Source organism: Haematobia irritans, chromosome 2 (genome assembly GCF_050003625.1).
Source record: "Haematobia irritans isolate KBUSLIRL chromosome 2, ASM5000362v1, whole genome shotgun sequence".
NCBI classification, from domain to species: Eukaryota; Metazoa; Arthropoda; class Insecta; order Diptera; family Muscidae; genus Haematobia; species Haematobia irritans.
Genome location: NC_134398.1, coordinates 235,683,631 through 235,699,364, shown reverse-complemented (window position 1 = coordinate 235,699,364; position 15,734 = coordinate 235,683,631). Strand labels below are relative to the sequence as shown.

Below are 15,734 nucleotides of genomic sequence, written 5' to 3'. Positions count from 1 at the left end.
GCGAGTCAAATTCAAAATTAACATCGTTGCAAATACTTTTCAACCTAAATTTGTATGAATGATATCCCCACTTCAAATTGAAAGTCAAAGCCAAAATTCTATGAATTTTGAATAATTTATTCATTTTCATCAAAATAAAATATATAATAATACACTACACTACATAATACACTACAATACCAATCGATAAATAATAATCTTATTAAACATATCAACAAATAAGAACAAAAAAAAAACAACAACAAAACTTTAAATATCTTAAACATTATTAGTAAACACTTTTACATTGATAATTCGTTTTCCTTCCTTTTGGTGTCATAAAACAGCATTAAAATTTATTAACAAGCGGGCAATTTGAAATTAGGAACGTACTGGACCGCGTGTTAGAATTGATTTCCAGCAGAAGGAATTCACAAAATATCCATTTTAAACTGATAATAGCATATGAATTAAACTGACGATGTGATGCCCATTTTCATCCAGAAGTTGTTGATTTCAACAATTTGTTGTTTTTAACAATTTTAATTGGTTGCACTTGTAATGTTTCTGGAAACTTTTTCTTGTCGATAAGCCACTCATTTTTCATTGGTCGTCTTCTTAATGTTTGCAAGAATGTAGCATCCAAAGATTTTGGTTTTCTGCAAAGAGATTTAAATTTAGTGACTTCTCTAAAGTGTTGATTTAATTTTTCATATTGACGTACCAATTATTATAAACTATTTGAAGCAGTTCCAGTTAATTGTCCACCATTTTTTCATCGGTCTGCTTTTTAATGTTTTCAAGAACGTAGAATCCATAATTTTAGTTTTCTGCAAAGAGATATACATTTAGTGACTTCCTTAAAGTTTTATTTCATTTTTTATTTTCACTTACCTATTTTTATAAACTATTTGGTTATTTGTCTAAATTTTTCCATTTTTTTATTTCTTGCAATTGACCACGAACTTCGTTGCACATGGGTTTTTCGTTGCATTTTAGGGTAGTGTTTTGTCAAAGTTTTCTCATATTATCTTCAACAACTTTTCAAAGATTTCGTCAACATTTTGGCAAATTGGAAGTAATTCGCAAACAGTTTGAAGATTTATTGAAGATGAGCTATTTCAAGTCAAGTTGAATTTATGTTGAAAATTATATTTACCCTCAAACTGAAAAGTTGTTGCATTTGAAAAACGCTCATCCTGTGTTTATTGGGTAGTCTTTTCACAAAAAACCGATTCAATTATCGAATCAGCAAATATCGATATTGAGGTGTCAAAAAAAAAAAAAATACTTAGAACACATACAGCTAGCAAAAGTTAAACCTACGAGTTATCGCAGTATAGTCAATTCCGAATCGCAGTGGCCTCGCGGCCGGATTGTCTCGAAAATAAAGAAGTCGACGCGTAAATAAATTAAAAGTGTTTAAAACAAAAAATTATATTGAATTTGTAGCATAATCTCATGCGAAGAAATGTGAAACTAGTCTTGTGTCGTTCCGGAACGAACTAGTTCCAATGAACGGTTCACTAAAAGGAACGATTGTCACTAGTTCCATCTCTTTCATCCTCATCGTTCCTTTTGTCATTTAGTTTTATGTTCAACTTACGCTCCATAGTTCCGCGGATCGAAATTTGATTTTTTGACTTTTGTTTGAGCTATATGATAATTTATTCATTTTGGCGCGTATGTATATTAAATCATTGATTAGTATGCTGCTATTCAAAAGAATCATTAGTTCCATTTCAGGCTCTTCACAATACACAAAAAAATCTTAATTTCTTGCAATGACTTTAGTTACTTCTTTAAATTTTCCATTCATTATTTTTTCTTCCTATATTTCAATAAACTATTTTGAGTAATTTTACTCAATTTTTAATATTTTTTTGTATCTTTCATTTGACCACGAATTTCGTTGCACAAAGTAAAACAATGTCATCTGTGTCTTTAGTAGATGACAGTGATGACAAATATAAAAAGCTGGAACGAAAAGGAACGATGGAACGATTTGAAGGAACTAGTTCCTTTGTACAAAAGGAACGACGAGTCCGAATCACTATGGTGAACGATTTTGCCCAAGACTATGTGAAACTCTCGAATAGACATAATTTGAAGGGACTTGAGAAGATATTCGACCAATGCAATTAACTTGAAACGTCAAAAGTGGAAGGAAAGAAAAAGAAAACAAAATAAAAAAAAAATAAAATTGTATGTACATATATATAGAAGTCGATTTCAGAGGAAGTATATAATGATAATGATGTGAATTCAAGTATGACTCTCGAAAAGGCTTCCATAACATTTGCATTTCAATAGCATTTCCAAATTTTTCCTATTGCAAGTTTCGCAGTTACATCTCCCCTTCCTTCTTCTTTGTGTGTAGCAAAATCAAAAAATTGTGTCGGTGCAAAAATAGAACAAAAAGAAAAAAATATGAAATATTGATTTTGCATTTTGTTAAAAATGTTTTTGACGTTGTCCAATGAACAATTCAAGAAAGACATTTTCCAAACGGCAAATTTGACGTAAAATACAAGATAAGAATTTAGATTGTTGACGAGATTATAGATTATATCTTCCTGTTTGGCTCAATCGTCCCGCTCTCTCATCTCTCTCTCTGAAGGCGTAAACTTTTTTTAGTCCGGCTTTTGAGGAATCGCATTTTTTGTGATCATCATCAAGATAACATCGGCAATTAACAATTAACCAAATTAACAATTAACCAAATCATCTCTTACAATTCCTCCGTACATCAAAACATCAAAACCAAGTAAATATTCTTTATTTTTATGTTTTTATATTTCTTTATTTTATGTTTATATTTCTAAACATTTTCTTTTCTAAAAACTAATTTACCACCAATTAAATAATAATCTATATATATGAATCTATATATATTTCATTATAAAATTCTTCTAAAACTTTTCTTTTCTTTCATATTAATATTAATAGTCAATAGTTAAATTTGTCTTCAATAACGAAATTGTTCAAATTATTTTCAATTGAAAAGTCGGTTACCAGATTTCTATTTAATACTAATTACCTGCCAATTTTTTTGTACTACACACAAAAACACAAAAGTTTTAAAACTGGTGCTGCTAAAATGAAGTAAAAAATTTTGTTTTAGTTTATTTTTAGAATTATGTAAGATTTTTTCTTTATACCAAATGGCAGTAAAATTTAAAATTAGGCAAGTAAATATTTTTCGACCATTTGAAGAAAATTTATAAGACATAACTAGGTTTTTATACCCTTTATAGTAGTCATAGACCCATCGTTTAGTATACCTATCGGCTTAGAATTAAATTCTGAGTCGATTTAGCGATGTCCGTTGTCTGTCCGTCTGACTGTATATGTAATTTTGTAGTACAGCTCGCAATTTAAGTCCGATCGTCCTAAAATTTGGCATAGGGTCGTTTTTTGGGACAGAGACAATCGCTATTGGTTTTGGAAAAAATCGGTTCAGATTTAGATATAGCTGTCATATATATAGCTGTGATATATATCTTTCGTCCGATATGGACTTATATGGCCTCTAAAGCCCGACTTGCTTCAAATTTTGCACGAGAGATACGTTTGATCATGAATGTTGACAGGGTATTGAGTTAGCTAAAAGTCGTCTCAAATTTGTCAGTAAGAAGTTAGTTTGATCTTGAGTGAGTTCGAGAAATTCCAATAGGGTCGTTACTTTCCCAATACTAGTCGTTTTCAGTGTGGCATTTAGCATTTATTTTTTGTATTTAAGCCTAGTACTAAGATCACCTTTCACAATTCTAAACGAAATAACTATATTTTCAGCACTTCATTATCGTCGTATATGATAGTTATCGACGTGGTGGAGATTCTCAGTAGTGCCGTCAAATTCAAAAAAGGTTGCAGGGGCTAGCTATTATATTGGTTGCACGATGAACCAATTGTTTCATCCCAATAAACACTAACGGTTGAAAAATACTACAAACATATTGGAAAATTTGTTGATAGCAATCAATTTGCAAGGCTATTTGAGAGAGAGACGTGAAAACAGACTAACACACGCATTTCAAAATGGATTGGATAATTAATGATGAAATGGGTTTGACTGTGGGGCATGTGGTGGGATGGGCGGCCGCTTCGGCTATGGTGATTGGTGGTGTTATTCCCTACGTCCCGCAGTACTTGGAAATCAAGAAGACTCAAGATGCTGATGGATTCTCATTGCACGTATGCTTCGCTCTGCTCATTGCAAATTCTTTGAGGATATTATTCTGGTAAGTGTTATACAGTAAACAACGGATAAATGCAATACGTTTTTTCCCAGCTTTTTGTGCACTTATGCGGTTTTTGCATTTACAGAAACCTCGGATAAGTGCACAACTGTTGCATTTAAGCATATTGCATTTATTAATGAATCTGTGAAAACAGTTCTTAAAAATATTTTTCCAAAAGAATTTAAAAAATAATGTCTTTTTTTATATTTTTATATATGTAGATATATTTGGTTACAGGATTAAAAAAAAAATAACAAATTCAAATTAAATTTTTAATTAGGCACTTATTAATTAAAGTATGATATTATGAAATTCATTGGCTTAGTTTTTCAGTATTTTATACATTGAAAAATAAAAAATATATATATATATATAGCATATAAAAATTAGTTCAGTGCTAGACCTGTAATTTGATTTGCTTACAGCTCTGGAAATCATATGAAAACTAGTTTCAAAAGTTCGACAGCGATGATTAATCAGTTTGATTCAGATTCCCTTGTAGTGAAAAAATCTGAAATTTTCTTTTGTATCATATTTTCTGTTTCTACCTTGTATATTATTTCCTCTATTTTGTCTAAGTCACAGTCTAAATTTTTAGCTTCAACGTAGCTCTTCAGAGTATGATACGCTTTAATAGCCTCTGTGCGAGTGGGACAAGGATTTTCCAAACAGTCAAAATCTTCCTCTTGTTCTTCATCTTGCTCATTATTTGTTTTTGGATTTGATGCTTCGTTTTCCCAACCTATTTCATTTAAAATATCATTTTCTGTAAGAGTACCACTGCATTCTAAACTATCATCGCACTCTACAAGAAGGGCGAAGATTTCTTCAGGTATTGGAGGTACCTCAATAGTTTCAAAGTCCTGATTATCAGAATTAATGAAATCATATGGGCAGGTTATAAATACGGCTTTTCTAAAGCAGTTATTGATAACTGTCGGGGTTACAAGCCACCAGGCTCTTAACTATTTTCAGTGCTTGAAACACATTTATGGATTTACCAAACTCATCAATGGACATCCCTGCCTCCAGGGCCAATAATTGCTTTCTTACTAGAGCTGTGCGATAATGTACTTTAAAGTTTCGAATGATGCCCTGATCTAATGGTTGGATAAGAGAGGTGGTATTATGTGGCAAGAAATGTATAGTTATATGTTTAAACAAGCAACTATATATTTTATGACAACTAGCGTTGTCAACAATGAGTACAATGTCCTTATGTAGACTTTTATCGAAATCGGCTAAAATTTCAGCCCATATTGAACTAGTCATCCAAGCATTCTTGTTGCTGTAATATGGTATATGGTATTGGTACGGTCTTTCCTCTCAAACATTGTGGCTGTTTTGCTTTTCCAATGGCATAAACGCGCTTGTCGGACCCATCACAATTACGCAAAAATAGTAATGTTATTCTTTGTTTTGACATTTTTCCACCAAAGACTCGATCACCTTTTGAAGCAAATGTTCCTGTAGGCAAAGCTTTATAAAATAGGCCTGCCTCATCGGCATTATAAACTTGATCAGGAGGCAAGTCTTTAATTATATTTGGGAGGGTTGACTTTACCCACCCTTCACCAGCTCTATAATCAGCATCAGCCTTTTCACCACAGATTTTACGAAAAGCAATGTTTTGATTTTTTTTCCAGCGGTGCAACCACCCATCGTTTGCCTCAAAACATTTACGTCCATTGAAACAGCGAATTGTTTAGCCTTTTCGCAAATCATAGGACCAGTGATCACCGCATTTTTAGACCTCATATCCTTAAACTACAATGTAACGGCCTTGTTAATATGCTCATATTGACCTGGTCTAAACCGTTTCCGGGTAATATTTTCTTGACTGATCCTTACTGCTTCATATTTCTCTTTATTTTTTAAGATTCGCGAAACTGTAGAAATGCTGATCTTAAACTTTTCAGCAAGCGCCTTCCGACTGGATCCGTTATTAAAACAATCAATTAATTTTATCTTTTCTTTTACGCTTAGTGTGATTTTTGAGGTCATGATTGTCTGTTAAATATACAAAACATTATAATATCAAAAGTAAATAAAAACAATAATAATAACTTTCACAATATAAAAATGCCACCTCCACCAAGCGCTAGAAACGTCTTGCGAATGTTTTTTGTTTTCTTAAATGAAATCAGCTGATTCCATTTCCTTTTGTTGCTCCTTTCTAGTGTGGTTGAAAAGAACTGAGAAATTAGAAATGTGCATTTATGCACACAAAGAGGTACTAAAGATGTACTTTCAGGCTTGAAAAAATGTTGCATTTATGCAATTTTTGCATTTATGCGTGTTTCATTTATCCGTCTGTTTTTGTATGAAAAAATACCAAAAAATGAAACGGCTTCAGGTTGTCGTGCACTTATGCGGTTTTTGCACTTATCCGTGTTGCATTTATCCGTAGTTTACTGTATCAAGTAGCCCACTTGCTGTATTAATGAAGATATAAATGGCGTGGGTCTGCTAAGGTGCTGACCGAGTCTATATAAATACTTCTCCAACAACACATTCTAGGTCTCCAACAACACATTCTAGGAATGCTTAGCATTACCCCTTTGGGTTCAGTCCAAGTTTCTACCGAATACCAAGAAGTTTTTCGGTAGTATTTTCACCTCTCAGCAATGTTGAGATTTTCGTCGTAATTTGAAACGCCATACGGAAAATGAATTCCCTTGTTAATGAGCTAAACATAGTATCAGGAAATTCTACTTTTGTGGTATTACATTGGACTGAATAATCGAATTGTGTTAAAAATAATGGGCTGTGACTAAACCTAACCTCATCGAACTTATAATCCTGGGTCTCATCTAAGAGGTAGAAGTTAGATATATGTATTAAAATAAAGTTGTCTAAATTAATGGGGTGTCAACCAAAACATTTCGGGAAAAGTTTAATTAATTTTATATTATTTATTATCATATGAAACCAAAGCTTACAATGCACTTATAGTTATTTAAATCGGGCAAAAGTCGAACTTCTATTTTTCTCAATTAAAAGAATCTGTTTGATTCTAATTCTCGATCTAACTGCCTACAGATATAATGAATATAAAAAATAGGAATTGGTTACAACTCTCAAATGCCTACCAACGCAGGTTTATTTTTAAATAAATATTAGATTTTATTTATTTAGATTTGTTTATTTTCCCCAAAATGTAGCTTGTTTCATTGTTATCGAGTTTAACAAATAGCATTTCAGCAAACAGTTCCATTTTTTCAGCAGACTTCATGCTGTGTCTACAAAAAAATTCTTTGAGTGCAAATGTATATATTAAAACCAATTTTTGCCACGTCCTTCGGCCTAATACTAGAAAAATAAATATTAATGGTGCTGAGGTTCTTAGCATTTGTTTCTTTGAATAATATAAACATAATTTACATTTTACTATGTTAGTCTATAAACTTGTTATCTATCAATGTTTTCAGTTCTTATCATTTTTGTTTTGCTGATCACGCTGTACAAAAATTACATTGTACCAGTCAAGCACAATTTCCTTGTTTTATAGTATATATGTTAAGGTGGGTACAAATTACGTACTTTACTCCAAAAGCAAAGGTATTTTATTTGTTTACTGTTTAAAAAAAATAACGCAATAGCAAGAAATTAAATGAAAATAAAATACTAACCGTTCACCTTCTAATTTTATATTTAATTTGCAAAAATAGTAAAAAAAACTTTTTTGCATTTCAAAAGTTAATGGTATGTATAGATGTAGGCAATATCCGAGATATTTCCCTAATATATTCGCTCCAATTATGCCTTTTGGAGTTGTTTTTGGCGAGTGGTATGATCCACTTTATGACATGCCATGAATCGCACTATTCTAGAGTATACGGTTGGGTTATCAAAAGGCCATTCCACATAATCGAATTGGTTCTGATAACACTCCTTTCATTGTTTCTATAGAATGTTAAAAGTTCTCGTTCAGCATTATAACGAAATTAATTCATTTCACTACATATTTATAATATTAACTAGAAACATAAAAATATGCTTCGTTGCTGGGTACGTTTAGTGGGAATCAAGCTTGTTAAAATAAAAACTTGCACTGAATGTATTTCAAGCAACCTATAAGGAGCTTTAGTGTATGACGAATGGTATATTTTATGCAAAGCAAGAAATTTAGATGGAGGAATGTATACATTTTAGCAAAGCAGTTTTTAACAATCTGAACCTGTTGTAGTACTGCTTGAAGTAATTGTATTTTCCTCTTATTTTTTGAATTGACGAATTTCTAATTTTTATTAGAAACAAAATTTTTGTCCATACTATGAAATCTAAAATCAATTGTTTAATGTTTATTAAGCTAAATTTGTAGTTCCAAATAATAGGCAAGTTGCCAATGTCAATTGCAGTATACAGCTGGGTGTAGCAATTGAAGAATATCGGTCTGTAAATTTGATTTCTTGTTCATAGTCATGGATATAGTGATATAGTATTCAAACTCTAGCAATCCCTCGGAAAATTGATTCATACTTAGATATAATCCACTACGTGAAGTTAACACTCGTAGCAAAACAAAACTTTTGTTTTCAAACCTAACTTATGTCGTCTAACAACCACGGATCTTCGAAAATTGGATGACTCGTAGACCTTCGCATTTCATTGAGCGCCACATCCGCCTCAAAAATATAAATGGAACATTTTGCATTAAATAACTTATAGCCTTTTCAATTTGGCATACTATGCAATTAGAATGTTAATGTGGTTGTTTACTGTCATTAGGGTAAGTAAATGTTAATGACAATTGAATTGTAAATGTCATATTCGCTAGGGATTAAATATTTGCTAAAAAGGGGAGTACCCTTTCTTAGCTCTTTCACCATAGTTCTTCGTGCATAAACACCTTGATGAGTAAATGTACGAGTATAAGACAAATGTTCATATATATAAATCGATTTCCATACACCAATTTGTACATCATAAAAGTCGTGCATTTGTTTCAATCGATCAAAAGGCAACACAACCTACTTTTCAACAACTGTGTCTATTTCATTGGTAGACATAAACCAGACAGTGATTGAACTGAATACAATAACATGTGAAGCTTTGCCGGAATATATTTAAAATCAATAATTCAATTATAACTTTTACTGTCTGTCACCCTTAGGTGATTATATGCTTACCACTGAATTGAACTTGATATTCCTTCGTCATGAGAGTTTGATAATTTTGGATGTCTTTGTCTATAAGTTCTATGTGCGTGTATGAATATTGAAGCCAATTAGAGGCATATGCATTAGTCCTGCTTAAATATGCCGGAAGCGTGTCTTGCACATCCTCAACATTGCATGGCATATAGAAGCAACAAGCAAATCAAATATTTGGTAAACATTTGGTTGCTTTTTGTTTAAAAGAAATAAACAAATTTGTTTTCATTTTTGTTTCAAGAATAAATGGCTGTGGCATAATTTATCTAAATATAAATTCCTGCCAATCTATTAATAGCATACTATTATGACACCACAAGTTTTGCAGGAATAATTATTTAGTTCAATAATGGGAAGCTCTTTCTGATAGTCGTGACCATACAAACGTCTTCTTTTTATGGTGTTGAGGTGAGTACAAATGTCTTTGGCATTACTGGACCCTCTAAAAATAAACAAAATCATCGTCACTATATTTGTGTTCTTCTCCTATCAACACCAGCTTTACGATTATGCAGTTGAGTGTAGTCCTTGAATGTTTTACAACATTCACAACTTGTTAATATTTCCTTTCAGTGCCCTGTAGAAGTTCTAAAACATATAATTTTGTCATATATAACGCAAATAATAATACATGTCTTCTTTTATATATTTTCACTTACGAATTATAACCGTTCGAGTTGGACACCTTATTTTGATAGAATCGATATATTATTCTGTACACGAAATATTGCCATCATTAATATACCGATGATTTTGTACCTCTCTAAGCACACAATCAAAGCAATCAAAATCGATCAGAAAAAGAAATTTCATAGTTGCTTCAATGAAGATTAAAAATCTTTTTTTATTGCAAAGTTGTCTCATATTGTGTAGTTGCTTTTTGCATACAGCTTTTGTTAACTGACCAAATTTGACTATAGTCGGTTATATCGAAAGACACAAAAAACACATATTTTGAATTAATACCCTGTGGTTGAACAGGTATGATACATGAACAAGTTTTTGCGAGTGTGAGTTTTTTTTTCTATTTCGCGACATTCCGGTAACCGAAATCGGAATATTAAATGAATAACAAATAATTGGTCATTTTGCTTTTTCTTGCTTAGAATTAAGTGGCGTCAGCGTAGTTTAATAGCGGTAGTAGGTATGGAGTAGCAAAGAAATACAAGACATAGCCAACGCTAGCACATATGTTGTGTCTGGTGGAGGCAAATTGGAAGTAGCTGTGAGCCGATATAAATATGTGAAATACATTATACTGGTCAATTGAGTTATTGGCCTGCAATATTTGGATGTAATCAAATACAATGACAATGTTGTTGATTTGTTCGGTCAAGTGCAATGTCACTTGTGTACACTTTCCATAGACAATTCAAAATGCCATAATGTCGCTTTGTTTATATGCCTTCAAGGCAAACAACAAATGGGAATCCAAGGTAGCGGGATGAAAACAAATCTTCGAGGCATGGAGAACAAACGAAAAGCCCATAACAAGCGGTTGCATTAACACAGATTATTTTCTATTCTCTTCAAAATTTCCCCGTCAGCGAAATGACTGCGCATGTTCTCCTCTTTTACAATTATGTTGGCTATATTAAATGAGGTCAGTTAGGAATTCTGTCACAACAGTGGGTTGCGATTTATTATTTACAAAAATTGCATTGGATTCTCTTATGAAGCATTCTTGCTGTTGAAGTGAATTGGTGTTAAACAAGACTTCTTTTAGCAATGTTACATGATTAAGAGTTGAATTGATAATATGATCGTTATGATACATATCCCATACTAATATGCAAACTAATTTGTGTACGTTGTAAATGTTAAAAGGTCGGCCCAGAGACAAGGATTCAGCTCATTTAAATGATTAACACAATGTGATAGTAATTAATTGCAAAATTGTTCGCCACATAAGAATTTCTAACTAAAAAACGAGTATTAACTTGATATTATATCTGTCAAGTTAAAATCCCTCATATATGTCTTCGGTGTGTAGCATTTTGTGCAAAATGTAGAGAAAGAGTTTCAAGACTTTTATTTTATTAGTGGAAATTACTATTATCTAGATTGAAATCTTCTTATGTTTTTTTTATCACAATGGACTGAATAGACTAACAATAAATCGGGCAGCCACCTAATCTAACCTATGTCCTAAAACAATCACAGTAAAATATCACCAAGATATTTCCAATGTTGATTAAGTTGAAAATTTTGTTAATTAATAAATTAATTGGTACAATTAACTTTTTAATCAAGATAGAAACATTATCTTGATTAAGTCTATGATTGAGCATTTTAAATTTTTTAATTACACAATTAATTTTTTAATCATATTAAGTCAATTAAAATGCGATGGAAATTTTTTTATTTTTAACTAGAAATTTATATCAAACAATTCATTTTTTAATGAAACTAAAAACACTAACGGCCATTTTCATGTATCTCCGTTAGACTATAACTCCCAGTTAACAGAAAGAAAAATCGAAATATCTTCTCTCCGGTTAACTTTAACTGAAACATTTTTAGCAGTTAAGTTCCTACCTGGCATATGGAGTATATAGACAAGATGACAGACATGTCCATAGTACGGTTTAAAAGTTCGTTAGCTAACGTAGCACTAACGGAAATGGGGGTAAGTCAGACAAGAAAGTAATTGAAAATAGTTACGCTTTTAATGAAAAAATTAATTGAGGTTTGCAATCAACATCAATTTAATTTTTAATTGAATCAATTAAAAAATTAATTGAATTTTGCTAATGAAATCAATTTTTTAATCAAGTGTTTTTTTAATGTCCAATTAAAATCGTGATTGATACATTTCAATTAAAAAATGAATTGGATCTATTAATTTCGTGATTGAATTACAAAATTTGTTTTGTGTGAATGCTTGAAAAAATACATATTGGACCAAAATTCCTTTGTATCAATCATTTTGAAAGTTTAAATTGCAATTACTTTAGCTGTTTTGCTTTTTATGGTAATGGTTTGTTTTCATATTTATTCCGCAAACACCATGAACACAAGTGTGTGTGTGTGTATTTATAGTTGCTTATCTGTGGTCGATATGTCACACTTACTTACGAATTGTGGTAATTAATTGCCACTTATCACAATTTATATTTAATATAACAATGTGTGAGTACTTTATCTGTTGGTAAGATATTTCCAATGTCTCGGCGCTGCGTACAGTATTCTTTAAGTTGATTGTGCTGATTCAGCATATTGGAAGGTATGTCATTGAGTTTGTGAAGAATATAACACGCCGACAACTAGGTCGGGTGAAGTTTCTTATGCTTCCCCAAGTAGCATTTCTGACAATCAATCATTGCAGAGGTCGTTTTGAAAATGTTTTTCATGTGTGAAGCAATTTGGAATATACCCTGAGACCAAAGCATTCTGAGTGGTAATTTTCTCCAAAATGAAGCCATTTGTAGAAGTTTAAATTCGTTCTGTATGATATTCGTATTTGGAGCTGTGTGGAAATATCGGCTTCCAATATCGATGTAAGATCAACTCGCCTCCTTACCAGGGCTGTGGAGTCGAGCCAATTTTGCTCGACTCCGACTCTGACTCCAGCATTTTTCATCAGCTCGACTCCGACTCCGGAGTCGACTCCGGGTAATATAACTAAATCTCATTTTAATACCACTAATTTGTAGTTCTATTGTGGGGGTACCGTAAGTGGACGATATAAAGTATCGTGTTTATTTATGTGTGCCAAAAAAGATCTTAATTTCACATTAGATGCCAATTGAATTCTATATTTCAAATTTATGGCAATGTTTAAAAAATAAAATAATGATATAAATACCCATCATAATATGAGAATATACCAACTGTATATGTATTTGTGGATCAAAATTATTGATACTATTTCAAATCCTTTAAATTTGTTGCGAGCTATATAAAGGTTTATATTTCCATATGCATGAATTTGAATCTGAATCGATTTAGACAAAATTGTATATACTTCTACTTAAAATTTACTTCTTACTTAAAATTTAAATCTAACGTTATGGGACGTAACACAATTTTAACGAAAAATAAAAATGCATGGAAAGTCTAAAGTCGGGCGGGCCGATTATAATATACTCTGCGCAACTTTGTATTAGATCTCAAATCAGACTTCCACAAAACTCGGGCAATTTTTGGGAAATATTTATAATTGTTACGACAATTTCGCAAAAATGCATTTATGATTCATTCATTGAAAAATTTGAAAATTTGAATCATTTCTACAAGTTTTCGACTTAGCAGCAATTTTTCCAAAATTGTATGCTCACTGAATACAATTTTGGAAAAATTTTTGTCTAGTAAATAAAATTTTGCAAAATTTTATATAGAAATAAAATTTTGGAAAATTTTCTACAGTAACAAAATTTTGACAAAATTTTCTATAGAAATAAAATTTTGGCAAAATTTTCTATAGAAATCAAATACAATTTTGAATAAAATTTTTGTAGAAATAAAATTTGGCAAAATTTTTTATAGAAAAAAAGTTTGAAAAAATTATCAATAGAAATACAATTTAAAAAAAATTGTGTAGCAAACAAAATTTTGCAAAATTTTCTATAGAAATAAAATTTTGCAAAATATTCTATATAAACAACATTTTGACTAAATTTTCTATAGAAATAAAATTTTGACTAAATTTTATATAGAAAAAAATATTTCTATATTAATAAAATTTTGAATACATTTTTTATAGCAGTGAGTATCAGTGAGCATCAGTAAGAAAAAAATTGAGAAAATTTGCTATAGAAATAAAATTTGACAATTTTTTCTTATAGAAATAAAATTTTGAAAAAATTATCAATAAAAATACAATTTTAGAAAAATTTTTATGTAGTAAATAAAATTCTGCAAAATATTCTACAGAAACAAAATTTTGACTAAATTTTCTATAGAAATAAAATTTTGGCAAAATTTTCTATAGAAATACAATTTTGACTTAAATTTTTATAGAAATAAAATTATCAATAGAAATAAAATTTAAAAAAAAATTTTGTGTAACAAACAAAATTTTGCAAAATTTTCTATAGAAATAAAATTTTGCAAAATATTCTATAGAAACAAAATTTTGACTCAATTTTCTATAGAAATAAAATTTTGACTAAATTTTCTATAGAAAAAATTATTTCTATAGTAATAAAATTTTGAATAAAATTTTCATAGAATTAAAATTTTGACAAAATTTGCTATAGAAATAAAATTTTGACAAAACTTTTTATAGAAATAACATTTTGACAAAATTTTCTATAAAAACAACTTTGAAAAAATTTTCTGCCAATATTCCACATATGTATATTGCCTTAAAATAAAATAAAAATAATATCGATTGTTCGAAACATTTCAAATAAACTGATATGGGCATTAAAATTGATCGATCCAGCCCATCTGCTAGTCAAACATTCTAGGAAACATAAAAAGATAGCCGTAATTGGAAGTTGATTTTCATTTACAATCATGCTGTACATTGATCGAATGAATAACGCAATGGAAACTAATTTGCGTAAAAACTTGCTTAGTTACAAAAATGTGAAGTGTTTTAAAAAATTTGGTTTAGCCGGAGTCGGTGTCGAGCAAAATTTTTACGACTCCGACTCCAAGACTACGACTCCGACTACGGCTCCACAGCCCTGCTCCTTACAAGCTATGTTCAAATGTTATTTTCCTAGAATCTTTCTAACGGCATCGGTTTTGGCATATACTGTCAAGATATTGTCTTCATTTGAAATCCTAATTTATTGTACACGACCGGCTTCAGCATTCGGACAAAAATTCGTGATCGGCCTCTGACGTGACCAAACTGAAGCATTTTTATACTCTAAACCACATAGTGGTCAGGGTATAATAACTTTGATCTGCCAAAAAATATGCCTACCACAAATATTGACTTTAGACCCCATAAAATATATACCGATCCCATATATATGTATCGCCCGATTTTCAGAAATTTGGCCATAAAACCCTTATTTATCAACCGATCTGCCTCAAAGTTTGCCAAATCTAAGTTTCTATAGTACTTACTATATGTGCAAAATATCATCCAAATCTATTCAGATTTAGATATAGCTCCCATATATATGTAGCGCCCAATTTTCAAAAATTTGCCCCTTATAACCTTATTTTTGACCGTAGTGGCCTCATTTATAAACCGATTTTACTCAAATTTAGCACAAGGTAATTTCCTGTAATATCAACAAAACCTGCAAAATATAATCCAAATCGGTTCAGATTTAGATATAGCTCCCGTTTTTAAAAGATTACCCCGTACAAATTTTTTTTTTAACCATAATAGCCTTATTTAATACCCGATCTTACTCTAATTTAGCACAAGGTAACCTTCTGTGGTATC

The 15,734-nt window shown here is 30.9% G+C and overlaps 1 protein-coding gene and 1 long non-coding RNA gene across 2 annotated transcripts in view; one reads left to right on the top strand and one right to left on the bottom strand.

Annotated features, from left to right (window-relative positions):
* Nucleotides 1-96: 96 nt before the first annotated feature.
* Nucleotides 97-1,929, bottom strand: LOC142227432 (uncharacterized). Its single transcript, XR_012719833.1, has 3 exons — nucleotides 874-1,929; nucleotides 704-809; nucleotides 97-638 (listed from the first exon to the last, which is right to left on the bottom strand). It is a non-coding gene; the product is annotated as an uncharacterized LOC142227432 (long non-coding RNA).
* A 120-nt stretch (nucleotides 1,930-2,049) lies between these two features.
* The window catches only part of LOC142227431 (uncharacterized), a 30,175-nt gene continuing 16,490 nt past the window's right edge, over nucleotides 2,050-15,734 (top strand). Inside the window, 2 exon segments of the mRNA XM_075297985.1 lie at nucleotides 2,050-2,184; nucleotides 3,775-4,223. Coding sequence (XP_075154100.1) covers nucleotides 4,021-4,223 — 203 coding nt within the window. The 5' untranslated portion in view covers nucleotides 2,050-2,184; nucleotides 3,775-4,020.